This window comes from Megalops cyprinoides, chromosome 21 (genome assembly GCF_013368585.1).
Source record: "Megalops cyprinoides isolate fMegCyp1 chromosome 21, fMegCyp1.pri, whole genome shotgun sequence".
Classification (NCBI taxonomy): Eukaryota; Metazoa; Chordata; class Actinopteri; order Elopiformes; family Megalopidae; genus Megalops; species Megalops cyprinoides.
This window is the reverse complement of record NC_050603.1, coordinates 26,129,465-26,150,869: the sequence shown is the minus strand read 5'-3', so window position 1 is coordinate 26,150,869 and position 21,405 is coordinate 26,129,465. Positions and strand designations below refer to the sequence as shown.

Below are 21,405 nucleotides of genomic sequence, written 5' to 3'. Positions count from 1 at the left end.
TGGTAGTGTGTCTCACATAAAACTGCTGCATTTAGCTGCATCCCAGGTGAGTTTGTTTTATTTTACCCACTAGCTAATGCTAAATGAAATTGCTTTAGTGACAGTATCTACTTTTGAGACAGCAGGCCAAATGAACATGTTCTATTTCCTGCTAGTTGGCCAGTGCTGTGCCAAAGTCAAGGGAGATGCAGAGAGGCAGTGATCTCAGTCAAGCACAAAACAGCAGAGGAAAACCAGCAGCAGGCAAGCTCCAAGTCTGTCAAACTCAGAGGAGAGCAGGAGGAGGTGCAGTCTGTTTTAGAACAAGAATGACATAAATTAAACATCTTTTTAAAAGCCTCTTCACATCATTGGGACTCACAGACACAGTGGCTGACAGGAATTGAAGGAAAAGCTTGTTGACCAAAAGATATGAAAGCAAAAAGGAACAACATGATGCTCTCTATTGCTTTCATTGGAACTTTCTGAAAGAACAAGCCTACCATTTCACTCATTTCTTTGCTCATGTGTTGATGTGCTGCTTGGGGTTGGAGATGTTTTCATGAGAAATGGAGTGAAAAGCAGGCACACTAAAATGAAAACAAAACAGGATTGCTCACAAGTTCTTCCAGTGGAGTGTGACCTATCTTGTTTTTCTCCCATGGGGACAGTGACTTTTTTTCAGGTAAGAAGCGGTATATCCAGGCTGAATTACTACTCACCCTGCATTGGAAAAACTTTCACTGTGACTCAAAGAAAGCACAACAGCTCTTCCAGGAGCAAAATCACACACATTACATGCATGTTTATTTATCCGGGTGATGCTCTTATCCAAACAATGCATTAAACCAGGCTAAGTGAGTAGCAGAATAGGTACTAAATAATTAGTGCCATCCTTGAATTATAGTGCTGTTGTGAGAAATATTGCTACAAAGCGAATAAGTGCTGCCATAATGTGCACAACCATATACTACTGCCGCCAATTTCCTGCAACCAAGCTTGCACTACCGCAAGGCTGAATTGGCACAAAGAGTTTATCACTGAGCTTCTGCCACTGCAAAAGTTTATACTGCCAGGGTCAGCTACCCAGTTTATTATGGTGTTTAACTGTAGAGATAACCTTGGCTTTGGGTATCCACACAGTAACATGCACTTCTTGGATGAAGAAAGACCTTGACTTGAAAGAGGAAAAGAGGCACAGAGAGATTGGAACACTCAATGTTCACAGAAAGAGAGCCACCGTGTTTTATGGCCCCTGCAATGCTGCCCGGCTGGGCTTGCTATTCGAAGCAACTCTGTGCGTGTGTGCCCTGCACCTCCACTCTGTGTGTGCGCGTGTGTGTGTGCGTGTGTGTGTATGACACTGTGGTTCACCAAGGTGAGCAGAGTCATTGAGCCATGGTTGACACCTCCACAGCTGAATCACTGTCTGAGATATAACCTTTACCCATACATTACTGCTATGGTATGGGTACTGCTCTGAGACATCCAAGATGTACAAGAGGTTTGAAACATTAAAACAATAATAATAATGAAGACTTTCTTGCATAATTTCCAGAACTGGACACTTTCAGTCCTCTTTTAGAAAATAGGAAATATGTAAATTTATCAAGGCTATCAAAAGTTGAAATGAATGGATAAGTAAGTAAGTAACTAAGTAAGTAAATACATAAAACAAAAAAACATTCTGGACTGAAACTTTTTTTTTACTTCATTTCCTCTCTGTAGTATCAAGAAGAAAAGTTACAGCAATAGAGGACAGAGCATGTGGCAGTTATAGCCTCTGAATACAGATATTTATATGTGATCCCTTCCAGTCTAATGATGCAGATTTTCATTTGAGTCATGTGTGATGTTTAGCACATGATTTTCATTCAAGGACTCCAATCACTGACCACTCAAAGCTGAAAAGGCGTGACAGAAGGACCTGATTTGTAACAGTGGAAGGAACCTCAAGGACCGACTCAATCAAAACCACAAAGCTGAGAGCCATCTCCACAGATCTTGAGTGCAAGATAAATTTCTCAGTTATCACCGTGACTCGTTCAAGGGTTTAAGGGTATTCAGTCTTAAGCCTTTTGTCTGCATGACTACAAAACAAAACCACAAAAATATTTGCCGTTTGCCTTGTGACATGTTTTGTGTTGACGGAAGGAACGACCAAATGAAAGAGAAGCAAAAGCAGTAAAAACAGAACCTGGAAGGCGCATGACACCTGAAATAACCTGAGGGCCATCCCCTTGGCTCTCAGTACTGTACTCCTTACACACGCAGCATTCAGCCTCTCTCATGCGCTCCTGAGACCTGCGCAAACTCTTAGCAGCTCATAATTACACAAAACTAGACAAACCACTTCACATGTTTGTGAGTGACTTTGTCATGTTTGTGACTTTGGTTGTGAGTGACATATACACTTGTCTAAGACCAAAACAGCCGCACTAATGAACAAGCAGGCCAGTACGGAGCAGGAATTTCCCTGTGTGTGCCTGGCTGAAATAAATGGATATTGTAAAAGCAAGTCTTTTAAATGACCACTGAGGAGGCACCTGGGAAACATTCGCAGTTATAAACGGTAATGGTTGTTAGCTGAAATCTAACTCGAATCACAGACTTTTACAACACTTTATTTTCTCTGAGACATTATGTGCTGACAGTGGGTAATCTATTCTTTTTTCTTTTATTTGCACTCAAGAGTTTCTCCTGCTCTCTGCCTAACAGACTTTCTATCATTAGTGGGGATGACTTGTGATTCATCACTCAGACACTAATGTATTAAAAAACCTTGAGCAAGGAGGAGATAATCAAAGATACAGTATATATATATATTAATTGTAGTGTCTATCCAGTGGGCATTGCTCATGTTTAAAAGATACAAAGTCTGGTCTTTTTGAGCTGGGTCCCCTCCATCTTATTTGGAAAATGCCTTCATGATGGGTTTTCTCAGATGTTGCTCAGGAAAGATGAATTTGCCATCAAACTTTTTCATCAAAGCTTACGAAATCTGGTAAATGATGGTTGATTTTTGGTTAATAAAAGCCATGACAAAGGAATCTGTATGATCATTACAATTAATACTGTAACCAGAATATTTCAGTTTGGGTGAGTGGCCATTGTTGACCTGCTCTTCTAAAGCAGTAAGATCTAGACTCTTAATGGAGACAAAACTATATGCATGTTCTTCCACGCCTGTTGTACTCCACATGTTCAGTCATGAGTCTTATCACTCCCAGCCAGCTGAGGGGGTCAGTGAGTAGGACTGGGTACATGGGTGACTTCTTCTGATGGATGTGACTTAATGCTAGGGGGAGGGGGGGGGACTACCTGTTCAGCAAGGAAAACAAACCGGTGAAACTCAAGAATTTTTACAGACTAGAAGTCACAGAAAATGCATTTACAACATACAGAATAGAACAACATCTAAAACAGACATACGGCCTGGGGTCAAAGCTAACTTTGTGGGACAAATTGCCCATCAGATACATACACATTCTGAGATATCTGACTTAGGCTTCCTCTTCAATTCTGATACAAATTGAGATTTTTATTTTGGGTGCAAAATTACAAAAATGGTGGCGAATCAAATCTCAACAATCTTAATTTCAGTTTGCTCTGATCTGAGATGCACCTCTGCCATGATGTTCAGGCCAATCAAAAAAAATTCACCGCTAATCAGGAATCATTACACTAAGTAATGCTACAGTTATGGTATGCTGTCTGATGGAACAGAATTCAGCTGCTCTTTTGATAGCAGCATACATGCAGGTATCATAGCACAGCTGTATGTCATTCACTCTGAGCCACAACCCAAAAAATACTCCAGTGTTATTGTGGGCATGTCTTAGATATGGACTGTGCATGACCATACAGGTATGGATGCTCCTGTAGATCAGGGCTTTACCTTTGTAGTTGATCTTGAACCCGATGGATCCCACGCTCTCGTCAGACTGCAGGTGGAGCCACATCTGATGGGTCATGCTGACGATCAGGTCTGGGACAAAACTGCCTGTCAACCTGTGGACCCAGTCAGGCAGGTTAGCCAGAAACTCATGCCTGATCAAATGAAAAACTTGGTTCATGTCTAATGGACTGTGGTGTTCTGTACCAGTAGCTTCCTCTTTTTATTAAATACAGTCCCTCTGGTTGCATGAAAGTTAAATACTGAGCCATCATTGTACCACTAACTGAATTAGCATGCATGGTCACAGGTAATATTTCAAATATTTCAATGGACATTCCAGGAACAAGGAATGTCACTTACACTTGCAGGATAGTTCTGGGGTCCCCAACTTCCCCACCATCTCCAATGGTTAAAGTGTCATAGCCAATCTCCAGATCAAACTCTTCAAAGTTAATCTGTATCACCTGTAGCAAGAAATGAGTCATAGCAGTTAATATGTCAAAGGCCTGAATTCAAACTTTTCACTTTTTCCACATAGAATGTGTCTAATATGTGTCTGAAACTTTTAAAATGATTTCCTTATATGGGAATATTAAAATAGAGTGCCTTAGTAGTCCAGGGGTCTCACTAAACATTCAATATGCATGTATGCATCCAGCTACTTGTTGCACATATGTCAGCACTTCCGCCTGAGGCCCTCCTGTTCTGTGTGTTTTTCCCTGTCTGTCTGTGTGGGTGTGTCTTGTTTTTTTTACAGGTCCTTGTGTTTCCCACCTGCCTTCCCACCCTCCTGTTACTCTGCCACGCCCATCACCTGAAGCCTGTTCCACACACCTGTGCCTCATTACCTCATCATCTCCCTGCCTACATACATCCTGCTGTTTTTCTTTGTTCTCTGCCAGAACCTCTCAGTGGATCTGTTCTGATCTGTAGCTGTTCTGTTTCTGCTGGTCTCTGTTTTGACTGCCGTTTTTGGATGTTGTCTGTTTTCCATTGTATTTTTGGTTACTATTATTATTATTATTGGACTATTTTTCTGACTTTGATTTTGCTTGTGATTTTTGGTCATTAAAGAATTGCCTTTTCATACTGTCCACATTGTCTGCGCCTGGGTCCTTTTCCCACAGACTCTGACAACATGTTTACATTTGAGACTAGCACAAAAAAGAATAAAAGATTGTGTGGCATAAAGCCCAGGAACACAGTAGAAAAGAAACACAAAAAATTGCATCAATTTGGTGAAAAAGATACATTATCCATAGACAATACACAGAACAGAATATATCCTTTTAATAACCTGTTACTGTTGACTGACAGGATTGCATCAAGACTAAGATCCACTATCTGTGATGATCAGGCTAGGACATGGTGATGACAGTATGTAGAAAGTAAAACTATTGCAGTCATTTTGGTCACTGGAGTGTGATGCGGGAGGCTAAAACTGTAGGCACTGGGTACTGACAGAGGCATTGGGGTCTCCTTCCTACTGGAGTCCAGACTCTGGCACACAAGGTGCATCCAACATTAGCTTGGCACACTGCACTTTTAAAAGCAAATCATTAGCACCAGGTGCCATTTTTCATTTCTATCTCTTTTCTTATTTACTTTCAATTAGACGGCAATGAAGCATGTTGTATGTTTAAAGGACTGATCTTCATCTTCTCCTCTTGACCCCCACATCCAAAAATGCATGATTCATTATGCTTGGGGCAGGGAGGGGGGTGCTGGGGGGTATTATTTATTTATTTTTTTCTACTGATTGTTTTCCCTTTCTTGTGATGATAACAGCAAACCAAAGTTTGTCTCCTTGGTAAACTGGTCCACAAAGCAGTGGAAAGACCTTAGTTGTTATAATTAAACATATTGTGTAATTCATACATAAATCATATATTGAGCTACTGAATTACTTCCAAAATTTCTCATTTCCCTCAACAGACCTGTTGACCTTTGAGAATAATAGGTGAACATTAAATACATTTAGAAATCCAGTATTATGACTTCCATCTGCAAAAGAATGATCAAAAGAATGCTTACAGTACAAAGCATTCTCTCTGTAAATGCTAACATGTACATGCGTCTGTGGACAATTATCTTTACTTAGAAAGATATATCGTTCCCTATAACGCTCTGCTTCAGTCCTTACAATTAGGGTGCCTGACAGCCTCACTACTGCTAAAAAGAGAAAACATTTCTTTTTTTCTTTTCAAAGCAAAGCCTTTGCTTGTATGTAACAATCTTATTTAAAATGGCTGATGTTTTGCAGTATGTTTTCCCTTTTACTGTAGCTAAAGAACACTAGATAAGCTTGCTAATTATAACATGAAATGGATATATAGATTGATAACAACCTCCCAGCTTTAAACAGAAAAGGAGTCTCAGAAACATTCAATCATAAATTTAAAGCTAATCTAACTAAAAACTATGCTTTACAAAAGAAACCATTCTGGCCCAGATATATATATATTTTTTTACATAGCTGGTATCACATTATTAGGATTTAATCAGAAATTTTCAAATAGATTTGAGCCTGCCAAATCATTCCCTCAGGCTTTTAAAAATAATTTTTCTGTATACTTTTCCCCCTTTTTCATCCTAAATAGACTTGGCAACTGTACATTAAGCTCATCTCAATGCCACATTCTCTGCATTCATGTAGGAAAGATAATCCATGATGAATGTAGCCCTCTGACACCCCTGTGCAGTCAATGGCTGTTTTATACTCAAATCTGCAATCTCACGGCCTGTGGGACTCAAGACCCTTTACTCACAGAGCCACCTAGGAACATTTTCCTAAAAAGCTTTTGCTTTTTCTACTAATTTTAGCCATTTTCTTAATAACACCTGAATAATATAACCACAATACTGTTGTTATGATGCTGTTCAATGTAATTGCCCTGATGAAGGCATTGCAGTACTGAATGTTGGCATCCATAAAAAAACTTGGAGATTAAGAGTGTGTGACTTCCACTTTATTTTAATTTAAACAGCTTTTATTTTCCTGTGACTCATAAATTTGGATGTAAGTTCACTGTGTGTCACTTGGGACACTACTATAAATTCACTGCATTTTTCTGACATAATCACAACAAATTTAGCTTGATAAAGAGTCTCCATGAATTTACTCATCCACAATGTCTTGCATCTGTGTTTTTAAGTAAATGCAAAAAGCATAACTGTTTGGAAGCCCAATGTTGTCAGTTCCGTGGATGATAACAAGGACATATTTCAATCCTGGTTAGTTAGCCTGATAGTTTTTTAAGGCTTTTAAGGCTCCTGAATTTTTATATACTAACTAATTAGAGGCTGTGATAACAGTTAAAATGAGTAAAAGGAAGGCCCTGTCCTAATTAATCAATCAGGGCACACAGATGGGAATGTGTTGCCTTGGAGACAGGCTTCATCATGAATCTGGTGGCTGGTGGTGGAATATGAGAGCCTCTTGTACACATGATTGATGCACAGAGTTCACAGTTTTAGCACCAAATAAAGCGCTGTTTTGAATCACCAACTGCAAAATGCCCAGGCTCTTTGTCATCAAAAGGTCACTGTATAGATGGGAAAGGTTAAGTAGGAACTGAGGACTCACTAGCTATTGAATAAATTCTACTTTGCCAGTATTTCTTTACGAAGACCTAGAGAACTACGGGCTTCATTTGCTCCTCCATGGACTCACATGTTTATGCATTGCAATCACAGAGTGATGTCTCTGTATAGTGTGGGTACAGGCAGCCAAACAGCTCAAGTACAGAACCCAATGAAGGACAAGGCAATGGGCCAATAAAACAGAATTATTATATTGCAGTATTTCCCCTGGTCAGGATGCAAAATCCACCTGCCTTTTAAAACATGTCATGAATATGTTTCGGAGCTTCAAAGCAGAGCAAATAAAAAGGCACTAGCCATGCGGCGGTCTGGGATCATGTACACTGCACAGAAATGGGTACTGGAACATTATCAAGCACTGTATTTTTTTATGATAATCTGCAGGATCTCTGAGGGCGACATCGCCCAGGAGGCCCAGCTGTGATCCGAGGTGGAGAGACGAGTGTTTCACGGTTGAGAGGGATGGTGGAACCACACATTGACCTCTTAGTCACGACTCAAGCCACGGCTGTCCCCTCCTGAGAGGGTGAGGGGTGAGGCTGGAGAGCTCTTGACTGTGGGATGCAGCAGCAGCTTGAGAGATCTTGGCTCTCCAGAGAGCCGCAGTGGTACAATTGGAGATCCCCCCAACCGACACTGCCTGGAATTATTTTCTGCTGTGAGATGCCACACTGATTTACCACTTCTATCCTTCCATCAGCTAAGCATAGATACCCTGTGTTTTAAAAGCCATCCACAGGTAAGGCCGCGCTCAGGTTCTGGAGGTGCTGGGTGGAATAATGGGTATGCATCTGGAGTGCAGTCTGCGTCTCCCATAACAGATTATTCCCATGGCAAAACAGATTATTCATGCAACAAAAATACTTTGTGAAATTTAAGCAATGTGAACCACTGTCACAGTGTGTTTGAACTGCAAAATGACAGATTTGTAATCCATGTACATGACTTCTCCCCTTGTTTAAAGCAGCTAGCTACAGCATTGACTATGAGCAGATCCACAGCCAAGCGGAGCCTGGAAGTGGTGCTGCCGGGACCAGGGGAGGAGGCAGGAGTGTAATTACAGGCAGCAGAGGGAGGGAGGAGTGTCAGCACACCTCCTCCTCCATGTGTGACTGGCAGCCGGAGTAAGGTGCCGTTCATCTTACTCCTGGTGAGTTCAGATGGAGAGCGATGGTGCTGAGGATTTCATTACAATGTTTTATTGCATACAGTAAAGCATTATGGGGATTGGTACAACCAAATTAGGCTGGTAAAGTGCAAATGAGTGTAAAGTGAATGGCTATGGATATGGAGAAGGACGAGATATCACAATAACAATGTCAAATCTGTTGGCAGTGTAACCACTGTATTTATTTTAAAATGCATTAATCATCAAAATGGTCAAACCACCGCAACTTAATGTCGCACTGCATACCAATAAAGAAGAATGGCTGTATATCATGAATATAATTGAATTTTGAAAAAGCTATTTATTAGACTTTACATGAATACCTGAATACTCCAAAGATTATTAGCAGGCATTCAGAAGTAACCTGTGTTTATGTGAACTAAAGCATGAATTGGTTGCTCAGGAAGATGGCTGCTGAGTTATTTTGAATGTGTTCCTTTCAAGCCTGATTTTTACATAAAGATCACATCTGACCCAACAGCCAAGATTCTAATCATTCATATTGTTCAGGATGGAGGAATATAGCTGAAGGTGTTAGGTGTCCAAGAATGTATAAAATATTGGGGTATTTACTTGATTAATTAGCCTGGTCAGATAACATTCCTTGTTCTACAGTATGATCAGTTAGCCAGTGCTGAGTCTCATTTTAAAATGTGTGTGCACACATGAAACTCAGATTCTTGAGGAGGTAATTAAGCCCTGGAGGTTTGAAAGAAGGTTACCAGGCAAGACATGGAGAGAGAAACCTTTATCTCCCACTTACACGCTTAATACATTGCGCACATGCCTACTTACACCAACTTGCTTTCTCCTGTGCTTATATGCATGATGGCGCCGTGGGTGGCAGCCTCGGTACAGCACTCTCTAGTACTTTGTTTTTGTTTATTCTCTGTGTGTTCGGTTACTCGAACCTGACTACTTTCACTATAGAAGAACTGCTTAACACAGTGGCAAACTGTATCTATCAGAACTGGGCCTTCTGTACCTCCCCAAAAGAAAATCACTAATGAAAAATAATTCAAAATTCAAATAAAATTCAAAATTCAAAATATAATTTTACTGCTCCATCTTCAAAAACTGTTCTAGTTACGCGCACACACACACACACACACACACACACACACACACACACACTATCGTATATCATGGAGGCAGTCACTTTACATGTGGAAACAAAATGCAACCAGTTCAAAGAGATGCAACACTGTAGCAAAACCAGCAATAAAAAATCAGTTTCACTCACCAATGACGTTCACTTGAAGATGAAATCCATCCCTTTCGGATGAATTTTTCAATAACCCGGTCATAAAGCTGATCGTTGCCTTAACCCTTTTGCACGTACGGTCACACCGGTGTGATTTGCCGTTTAGCGCGTATGCTAAAACCGGTGTGATTAGAACACGAGATTGGAAAAATTCTAGCTAATTTTAGCTTTGAGGAAACATCGATATAAGATTAAAAATATAACAAATGCGGCCGTGAAAACTATGAGAGGCTTAATAATGCTAAAGAAAACATAATGAACCATGTAACTTTACATGCGCGCTACACAGCATAAAATAAGTTACGTACGAAAGGGTTAAGATGACCTGCTGTGTTCTGGTGTTTTTGTGCAGCTTTAGTTAAACAGCTAAGATTCTTGTAGCCTTTCCAATTCCATGCGCCCTTGTCGGTCCCAAACAACAAGCACTCCCAGCAGCACAGCCTCTTGTGTTGAGCTGAGCCTGTAAGCTAAGTGTATCGCTCCTAGTTGCTAGCCTGAAAATGGCGAACATAGCCTACTTTTGCAGATTGATTGAGCTCGACATGTTCGGGCATTGGCCGACCTTTTTAAACAATGCCCATCTGTTCATTGAATGGTCGTCTTGAAAAGGGCACTGATAATAAATCTGTGACAATATCATCTCCACCTGCGACAATATCATCTCCACCTACTGCGTCAATATCATCTCCACCTGTTGCCATTTTCGACGTTGGCTATCAATCGCTAGTTAGCACTAAGCTAGGTCTCGTGGCTGAGACTGAGTGAGTGAGTGGGTCTTCTAGAATACTCTGGAGCCATGGGAAAATCTGAAAGAATACGCCCATTGGCAACAAGTCCAAATATGATTGGTTGATCAAATTGTCAATCCAAATGTACGCACTCATTCCATGTAATTGTCAGGGCATTCTATCAGGGATATAGAATACCTGGGATGGAGGATATTTTCCCCAGAGACTCCATACAAAAATATCTGATTGGTTGCATTTTTTTCCAACACAAAACCACTCAAATGCGCAGTGCATGGACTAGTGGTGTTCAAAACGATTCTTTTTAGTGATTCGGTTCCTTTCGTTCAGTTCAATAAAATGATTCGAATCTTTGACTCACTGATTCATTCATTTCCATATCCGGTCGGGCGGCATACACGAATCTGTAAATAGTTTTATTGCATTTTAAAAGTTACTGTACATTGTTACAAATATCATGTCCATTATTAGCCTGCTCTGCAGCAAAACAGCACGTGTGAAACCAAATGTCAATGAAATTAATAATAATTAAATCATAATATTCATTATGTGAAACTGAACCATGCTATTCAAACAATCATGCAGCCGCAAAGTATACTTCATCTTTAGGAAGGTAATAGAACCCCACATTTTAACACATATAATAGCCTAAGTACATGTCATTTACTAAAACTAAAAAAGCACTGAGGAAAAAAGAGCCATGCTTATATCCGAAGCGAATAACTTCGCTTTACAAGTTTTGAACTAACCCAGCCCAAACATTTTAATATACTTGTAGGCCTAGTCAGCTTATGCATCACATTTCTGTTTTGTTTTGTAGCCTACTATGTTGATTTGTCAGTATTTATTAATAATGACTTTATTCACGTTAAAAGGAAATGTGATGTCAACATTAAATACATCGTAGCCTACGTAAAATTGCAGTTGTGATAAACAAGAACTGCGATACATTGTGCGCACCTAAAATATGCTACTGCTAAAAATATAAATATAAAATAATATTGCAGGTAGATGAGCAAAATAATATTTAATATTGTTTTTAATTCCTATTATTACGTCACGGAAGCGCTCTGATTCCTTCTGCATCGTCACAGTCAATGTGGATGTAGCCCAAGCCTGCTATACTGAGAACTAGTGATTCTGGCAACACGTGGTCACCAGGTCTTCATAGTCAGTGAATCTTTGGAGTCCAAACGAACTGGTGAACTGAGGAACTTGTCAGCACAGTCACCAGTTCCTTTGAGTCCGAACGAACTGGTGAACTGAGGACTCACAGTTACTTTGCGTTCGAACGAACTGGTGAACTGAGGAACTTGTCAACAGTTCATCAGGTCAGTAAGTGGAGTTTAGAGTCTTCGTAGTCACCGGATCTTTTGCATTGTCCCAATCATCAGCTGTGCCGAGATGGCCAGTGGGAGGTGCTTCGAGAGTTTTAGCATTTCAGCCATTGGCTAGTTGTTGTCATGATCGTACTGCTGATACAGTTTTGTGATAGGCTGCTTAGTGGACAGACTGCATATATCCACTGGAGGGAGAGTTATAGCTACTATGCCAGCTAATCAGCATGCATGTTTGCAAAGAGGAAGGAACGAATCTTTTAGACTAGGGATTCAGTACACCCAGTTCACCTCAAAGATTCGTTCAAAAGGATTCGTTCGTTCACGAACTGCACATCAAGAGCATGGACATAAAACAACAGAAACAAGTCAGCGTAACACTTTAATATTACAGATAAGCAACACAGGGACGATTTTTCTCCTCTCCCTGCCCAACAAAATGGACGAACAGCTTCTCCTCAACGGGACAAACAAGGACTTTGCACGGTCTGCTGACCTTTGTTTCAGTGAAACCTGGCTCAGCGGATCCACCCCTGACAGTGGATTACATCTGCCGGGCTTCCATCTACAGTGGATCTCCGAGTGGGTCGCATAACGGAGCTATCAGGGAAAACAAAAGGTGGCAGAATTTGCTTCTACATCAATGAAGGTTGGTGTACAGATGTCACAGTGCTAAGTAAATACTGCGGTCCTAACTTAGAGACATTGTTCATAAACTGAAAGCCATTTTATTCACTGTGGGAGTCTTCCTCCTTCATCCTGGTTGGTGTTTACATCCCTCCCCAGGCCAGCGTGAGTGACGCACTGCAAACCCTGGCCGACCAGATAACCGGCTTCTAACAAAAACACACGGATGTCAGGGCTCCGCCCCCTTAAGCCGCGGTGTTTTTGTTTTCCCTGTCCTTGTGCTTTTGTTTTCCTTGTGTTCCTGCCCCGCCCTGCTCCCCGCCGGGTCCCCGCCCACCTGATTCCCTCATTGCCTGCACCTGCCTGCCTGCTCACCTGCTTCCCATCTCCTCGTTACCCCAGCCCTATATCTTCCCTGCGTGTCTCTGTCTTGTTGCTAGTTCGTTTCAGTGTGTTTCACCTGTCTCGTCCCCGCGCTTTATTTTCTCGACAGTTGTTTGCTACATTGCCGATCCTGCCTGTTTCCTGACCACGATTCCCGCCTGCCGTTTTGGATCTGATCGCTGCCTCTCACCTGCCTGATTCCTGACCCTGTTCTCCCCGACTCCCGATTTTGGATTTGCCCCCGGATTGCTTCTCTGTGCTTCGAACCCTGCCTGTCCCTGGATTTACGAACTGCCTGTCCCTTTCTATTATCGCCTGCAACCGGAACATCTTGCGGTCCGCGTTTGTGTCCCAACCACCAGCGCTAACAGAACGAACTAGCCAGCATGGACACAGCGGACCTCCCACAGCTGAGGGCAGCCCTGGAGCTTCAAGGCGCTCTGTTGGCGGGGCACCAGAGCCAGTTGAACTCCTTCAGCCGGTCCCTCGACAGCTTCGCCGCCAGCCTCGTCGGGGTCACTACTCAGTTGCAGCAGTTGCAGCTGAGTCAGGAAGGTCGCCCTTTTCCGCCGGCTGCTGCCTCTTCACTGGTTCCGCCCATGTCTCCCTGTCGGGAGCCCCGACTGCCACCCCCCGAGTCATATGCGGGGGATCCTGATACCTGCCGCTCGTTTCTCTCTCAGTGTTCCCTGGGGTTCGAACTGCAACCCTCCACGTTCCCCACAGACCGGGCGAGGATCGCCTACATCATCACCCTGCTGACAGGCCGCGCTAGGGAGTGGGGTACTGCAGTCTGGGACGCCGGCGCTCCCTTCTGTCAGTCCTACGCAGCCTTTGCTGAGGAGATGAGGAGGGTGTTCGACCGCTCCCGGCAGGGCCGCGAGGCAGCGATGGAGATGCTGCTGATCCGCGAGGGGGGCCAGTCAGTGTCCGATTACGCCATTGACTTTCGCACCCTGGCCGCCATCAGCGGGTGGAACGCGGAGGCACAGTTCGACACCTTCCTCCACGGTCTTGCGGAGCCCATCAAAGACGAGCTGGCCACTCGGGAGCTGCCTGCCAGCTTCGATACTTTGGTGGACCTGGCCATCCGCGTAGATCAGCGCCTGTCGCAGCGACGCCGGGAGAGAGCAACCAGCAGCCTGCCCAGCCCTGTCTGTCATCAGCCCCTCGTGACGTTTTTAGTAAGTCCCGCGCCACCTCGTTGCCTCCTCATCGCCCGTATGATTGCGCCATCGACCTGCTGCCCAGCTCGTCCCCCCCCAGGGGGCGCCTGTTTTCCTTGTCTCCACCAGAGATGGAGGCCATGAATAAATACATCCAAGAGTCCCTTGCGGCTGGCCTCATTCGCCCTTCTTCCTCGCCTGCAGGAGCCGGATTCTTCTTCATGGGGAAGAAGGACGGCTCCCTCCGTCCCTGCATAGATTATCGGGGCCTCAACGCCATCACAGTAAAAAACCGCTACCCCCTGCTGCTTCTGTCGTCTGCCTTTGAGTCGCTATAGGGCGCCACCATCTTCACAAGACTCGACCTCCGCAATGCCTACCACCTGGTCAGGATTCAAGAGGGGGACAAATGGAAGACGGCATTCAACACCCCGTCTGGCCACTATGAATACTTGGTCATGCCGTTTGGATTGACGAATTCACCAGCCGTGTTCCAGTCCCTAGTCAACGACGTCCTCCGGGACATGCTGAAACGGTTCGTGTTCGTCTACTTGGATGACATCTTAACTTACTCCCGCTCCCTGCCTGAGCACGTACAACATGTCCACCGTGTCCTCCAGCGTCTGCTCGAGAACCACCTCTACGTGAAAGCGGAGAAGTGCGCCTTTCATCAGAGCACCACTTCCTTCCTGGGCTTCGTTATCACGGCAGGAAGTATCCGTATGGACCGGCAGAGGGTTCGCGCTGTCGAGGAGTGGCCTCGCCCCACCTCCCGCAGAGAGCTGCAGCGATTCCTTGGTTTCGCTAATTTCTACCGCCGCTTCATCCGCAATTATGGTACGGTAGCGGCTCCCCTCACCGCCCTTACATCCATTAACAGAGCGTTCACCTGGTCTCCGATTGCCGAGGAGGCGTTCTGCGACTTGAAAGCTCGGTTCACCTCAGCGCCTGTCCTGACCCAACCTGACCCTGCTCGCCAGTACGTGGTGGAGGTAGACGCTTCGGATGTGGGAGTGGGGGCTGTCCTGTCCCAGCGTTTGCCTGCCGACAACAAGCTCCACCCCTGCGCCTATTTCTCCCACTGCCTCACTCCCACCGAACGCAACTACGACATTGGCGATCGGGAGCTACTGGCCATCAAACTGGCGCTCGAGGAGTGGAGGCACTGGCTGGAGGGGGCGAGTGTTCCGTTCCTGGTATGGACCGACCACAAGAACCTCGAGTACGTAAGATCGGCTAAGCGCTTGAATCCCCGACAAGCCCGCTGGTCCCTGTTTTTTTCCCACTTTGATTTCACCCTGTCCTACCGTCCGGGCTCTAAGAACGGTAAGCCTGATGCCCTCTCACGCCAGCACGCCCCGGCCGAAGACTCACAGGAGCCCCGCACCGTCCTGCCAGCACGATGCGTTGTCGCCGCGGCGCTTTGGGACGTCGAGACCGCCGTCCGCACCGCCCTCCAGAACGAACCGGGTCCCAGCTCTTGTCCCCCTAACCGCCTCTTTGTTCCCCAGTCTGTCCGTTCTCAGGTCCTGCAGTGGGGGCATTCATCCAGGCTCGCTGGCCACCCTGGAGCCCGGTGCACGGCGGCGTTCATTGGCCAGCGGTTTTGGTGGCCCACCATGACGGAGGATATCCGGAGCTTCACCGCCGCCTGCTCAGTCTGCGCCCAGAGCAAGACCTCCACCCGACCTCCCGCCGGTCTGCTGCAACCCCTCCCTGTTCCCAGACGGCCCTGGTCTCACATCGCCCTGGACTTCGTTACTGGCCTGCCCCCATCCGATGGTAACACTGCCATCCTCACCATCGTGGACCGGTTTTCCAAAGCCGTGCACTTCATCCCCTTACCCAAACTGCCCTCCGCCAGGGAGACCGCTCAGCTACTCATTAGCCAGGTGTTCCGGCTGCACGGTCTACCCTCCGATGTGGTGTCCGACCGAGGGCCCTAATTCACATCTAACTTTTGGAGGGCGTTTTGCAGGTTACTGGGGGCCACCGTCAGTCTGTCCTCTGGTTTTCATCCCCAGTCCAACGGCCAGACCGAGCGGGCCAACCAGCAGCTGGAGACGGTGCTACGATGCCTGACATCTCGGGAGCCGTCGGCGTGGAGCCAGCACCTCCCCTGGGTCGAATACGCTGTCAACTCCCTTCCCTCTGCTTCCACAGGGCTATCGCCCTTCCAGTGCTGTGTGGGCTACCAACCTCCCCTATTCCCGGCCCAGGAGGAGGAGGTGGGGGTCCCCTCGGCAACGGCGTTTGTGCGGCGCTGCCATCGCACCTGGAGACGCGCGCGCACCGCACTGCTCCGCTCCTCGGCTCGGGCTAAGCGGTTTGCTGACCGCCACCGCTCCAAGGCACCCCGCTATCGCCAGGGTCAGCGAGTGTGGCTCTCCACCCGGGACCTTCCCCTCAAGGTGGACTCCCACAAGCTGGCTCCCCGCTTCATCGGCCCCTTTCCCATCGCGAAAGTGATCAGCCCCACGGCGGTCCGGCTGAAGCTCCCGCTCTCTCTTTGCCGTGTCCACCCCACCTTTCACGTCTCCAAGATCAAGCCCGTCGTCCGCAGCCGTCTCTGCCCAGCTCCCCGGGCTCCTCCGCCGCCCGTCGAGGCTCACACCGTGCGCCGCCTGCTGAGAGTTCGGCGTCGGGGGCGCGGTCTACAATACCTGGTGGACTGGGAGGGTTACGGTCCCGAGGAGAGGAGCTGGGTTCCTGCCAGGGACATCCTGGATCCGCCTCTGATCCGGGACTTCCACCGCCGGCACCCTGGCGAACCTGCTGTGACGCCTGGTGGCGTCCGTAGGGGGGGGGGGGGGGGGGTACTGTCAGGGCTCCGCCCCCTTAAGCCGCGGTGTTTTTGTTTTCCCTGTCCTTGTGCTTTTGTTTTCCTTGTGTTCCTGCCCCGCCCTGCTCCCCGCCGGGTCCCCGCCCACCTGATTCCCTCATTGCCTGCACCTGCCTGCCTGCTCACCTGCTTCCCATCTCCTCGTTACCCCAGCCCTATATCTTCCCTGCGTGTCTCTGTCTTGTTGCTAGTTCGTTTCAGTGTGTTTCACCTGTCTCGTCCCCGCGCTTTATTTTCTCGACAGTTGTTTGCTACATTGCCGATCCTGCCTGTTTCCTGACCACGATTCCCGCCTGCCGTTTTGGATCTGATCGCTGCCTCTCACCTGCCTGATTCCTGACCCTGTTCTCCCCGACTCCCGATTTTGGATTTGCCCCCGGATTGCTTCTCTGTGCTTCGAACCCTGCCTGTCCCTGGATTTACGAACTGCCTGTCCCTTTCTATTATCGCCTGCAACCGGAACATCCTGCGGTCCGCGTTTGTGTCCCAACCACCAGCGCTAACAACGGATGCACTTTTCATGATCCTTGGGGACTTTAACAGAGCATAATTAAACCACAAACTACCAAAATATAGACAGCATATTAATTGTCCTACCAGGGATAATAACACACTGGACCACTGCTACACAGTTCTTAAAGATGCATATTGCAGCTTTGGGGGCACTCTGATCACTGCTTGGTCCATCTTATTCCAACCTATAGGCAGAAACTAATATCTGCAAAGCCTGTGGTGAAAATAGTGAAGAAATGGACCAGTGAGGCAAAGCAGGAACTGCAAGACTGTTTTGACTGAACTGAATGGAGTGTTTTTGAAGCTGCCACTGGCAACCTGGACGAACTGACTGACACTGTGACATCTTACATCAGCTTTTCTGAAGACATGTATGCCAACCAAGACCTTCTCCACATACAACAATAACAAGCCATGGTTCACAGCCAGACTAAGACAACTCCATCTGGCCAATGAGGATGCCTACAGAAGTGGGGATAGGTCCCTGTACAAGCAGGCCAGAAGCTCACTGACAAAGGAGATCAGAGTGTCCATCCCCCCTGGTGAGGCAAACAAAGACCTAGCTGATGACCTGAATGTTTTTTACTGCAGGTTTGAGAGGGACAAATTCACACCCCTCACCCACTCCAGCCCAATGACAATAGCCCCCATCACACCTCTGGCAACCCCCCTACCCCCCACCCCCCACCCCCCACCCCCCCCCCATACTCAGGCTGCACTCAAGATATGTGAAGAGGATGTGAGCCGGCTCTTCTAGAGACAGAAAACCAGCAAAGCACCGGGTCCAGGCGGTGTCTCCCCCTCCTGTCATAAAGCCTGTCCTGACCAACTGGCTCCGATCTTCACACAGATCTTCAACAGATCCCTGGAGCTGTGTGAAGTCCCCTCAAACGCTCCACCATCATCCCGGACCCCAAAAAACCCTCCAGCACAGGACTGTATGACTACAGGCCTGTCGCTCTGACGTCTGTGGTCATGAAGTCCTTTGAATGACTGGTGTTGGCCCACCTGAAGAACGTCACAGGACACCTGCTGGACACCCTTTAGGTTGCCTACCAGGCAAACAAGTCAGTGGATGACGCAGTCAACATGGGACTGCACTATATCCTGCAACACCTTGACCCAGGAACATACGCAAGGATCCTGTTTGTGTACTTCAGCTCAGTGTTCAACACCATCATTCCAGAAATCCTTTCCTCCAAACTCTCCCAGCTCACTGTATCCCCTGCCATCTGTCAGTGTATCAAAAGCTTCCTGACAGGCAGGAAACAGCAGGTGAGGCTGGAGGAAGTCACTTCTGGCATACTGACAGTCAGCACTGGTCCTCCCCAAGGATGTGTCCTCTCTGCACTGCTCTTCTCCCTCTACACCAATGACTGCACTGCCAAGGACCTAGCTGTTAAACTCCTAAAGTTTGCAGACAACACTACGGTCATCGGACTCATCCAAGATGGCAACAAGTCTGTATATCGGCGGAAGGTTGTACGGCTGGTGCTCTAGTGCAGTCAGAACAACTTGGAGCTGAACACGCTCAAGACTGTGGAGATGACAGTGAACCTTAGGAGACACCCCTCAGCACTGCTCCCCCTCACAATATCCAACAGCCCTGTGTCAACCGTGGAGACCTTCAAGTTTCTGGGAACTACCATTTCCCAAGACCTGAGTGGGAGACCAACATCAACTCCATCCTCAAAAAGGCCCAGCAAAGGATGTGCTTTCTGCAGCAACTGAGGAAGTAAAGTCTGCCACAGGAGCTGTTGAGGCAGTTCTACACCGCAGTCATTGAATCCATCCTGTGCACATCCATCACGGTCTGGTTCGGAGCAGCCACAAATCAAGATAGGAACAGACTGCAGTGAACAGTAAGGACAGCAAAAAAAAATCATTGGTGCTCCCCTGCCCACCCTCCAGGACTTGTACTCTTCAAGAACCAGGAAATGGGCAGGGAAAATCATTACAGGTTCCTCACACGCTGGACACAACCTTTTTCAACTCCTCCCCTCTGGCAGGCACTACAGAACCCTGTACACTAAAACATCCATACACAGGATCAGTTTCTTTCCTCATGCCATCACCCTCATAAATAGCTGACCAGTGTTGCTTGCACCACCACACACACTTGCACTTTATGTATACTTCATGTATATTTTTGTCTTTTATATTATCTGTGTATTGCCTGTATATTGTGTATTTTGTCTGTAAATAAGATGTACATTGTCTGTATATTTTCTGTACTGCTGACAGACACCAATGGCCAGAACCAAATTCCTTGTGTGTGCTAACATACTTGGCCAATAAATCAGATTCTGACTCTGATTCTGATAGGAGCACTAGAAATAATTATCAAGTTTGTCAATGGTAATATCACATAATGTTTGTGATGCAAACATCCTCCTTTTCATATGGCTGAATTACTAGATTTGCATTACTAGAATATTACATTGATAGGTCAAAATATAGGACAGATTTTGCTAAGCTATAGATCACTTGACTCCATTAGTATAATTTCGAAGCATACTTAGATGATCCAGCTAGGATATTGCTTAACTGACTACATCATTACATGTTCAATGCATCCGAAGCCAATCCAGCAAGGATGTAGACCAATGGACTCCCTCAGTGCATGGCACATATGACCCATCCATCACATACACAGCCAGGCCAGCCATCATCACGTTGGGCAGCCTGAATGATCTTCTGAATGATCAGGAGGAAGTGTTCTGAAATGAATTGGCTGCACAGATCAGCGCAAATCCCAACCTGCAACTATCAACTATTATTTCTGTATATTCTGTTTGGTTCAAGGTACACATGTCTTGTTTCGTCTCATTTTGATCCATACAATGTGAATAGCAATAGAATTGGAACAATTCGGATTAATAAAAATATTAGCCTTAACTTTTGTTTGTGATTTCTCATTTGGCCATTTCTAATGACGCACGTAGCAGGACTCGAGGTTTTTCCATATGTTCTTGCCGTAGCGCTCGAAACCCACTGATACTTACGCTCATAGTCAGTCTTAAGTATTGCACTATTCTGACGAGTCTGCAGTCCCTAGGTGGGCCGCCTAATGTATATTCTATGATTTAGATTGGCAGTGAGTTATATTAAATGTGCTGGTACAGTATCCTACATCGTGGACTATGTAGCCTGATCACCTACAAGCCAAAGCGAACTAAGAATTCCTGGGATGCTAAGTAGAACTGGGAATTGGGGAACTAAAACATAGGTTGGTATAAAATGGAGTCAGATTTGAGATATTTATTTGATAGGCAGATTTTAACATCACTACTTCCAAAGACGCAAACGTACGCATCTGCCTTCAACAGCCACCACTTCCCTCATTGGTTGTGACTGGCTGTCCTACAACCCCATAATGACAAAGCTAAAACAGGATTTTAGATTTTTTTGCAAATTTATTGAAAAAAAAAACTGAAATATCACATTGACATAAGTATTCAGACCCTTTGCTATGACACTTGAAATTTAGCTCAGGTGCATCTCATTTCTCTACATCATCTTTGAGATGTTTCTACACCTTGATTAGAGTCTACCTGTGGTAAATTCCGTTGATTGGACATGATTTGCAAAGGCACACACCTGTCTGACAGATGAAAAAACCAAGCCATGAGGTCAAAGGAACTACCTACAGAGCTCAGAGACAGGATTGTGCCGAGGCACAGATCTGGGGAAGGCTACAAAAAAAATTCTGCTGCATTGAAGGTTCCCAAGAGCACAGTGACCTCCATAATTCTTAAATAGAAGAAGCTTGGAACAACTAGGACTCTTCCTAGAGCTGGCCGACTGGCCAAACTGAGCAATCTGGGGAGAGGGGCCTGGGTAAGAGAGGTCACCAAGAACCCGATGGTCACTCTGGA

At 46.0% G+C, this 21,405-nt stretch overlaps 1 protein-coding gene across 2 annotated transcripts in view; it reads right to left on the bottom strand.

Moving 5' to 3' along the window:
- Window positions 1-21,405, bottom strand: part of csmd3b (CUB and Sushi multiple domains 3b) — a 523,594-nt gene that overhangs the window by 208,801 nt on the left and 293,388 nt on the right. For both annotated transcript variants that reach the window (XM_036516253.1, XM_036516254.1), the window contains 2 exons: window positions 4,238-4,341; window positions 3,878-3,990 (listed from right to left, as the gene is read on the bottom strand). In XM_036516253.1, the coding sequence (XP_036372146.1) occupies window positions 3,878-3,990; window positions 4,238-4,341 (217 nt within the window). The remainder of the gene's footprint in view (window positions 1-3,877; window positions 3,991-4,237; window positions 4,342-21,405) is intronic.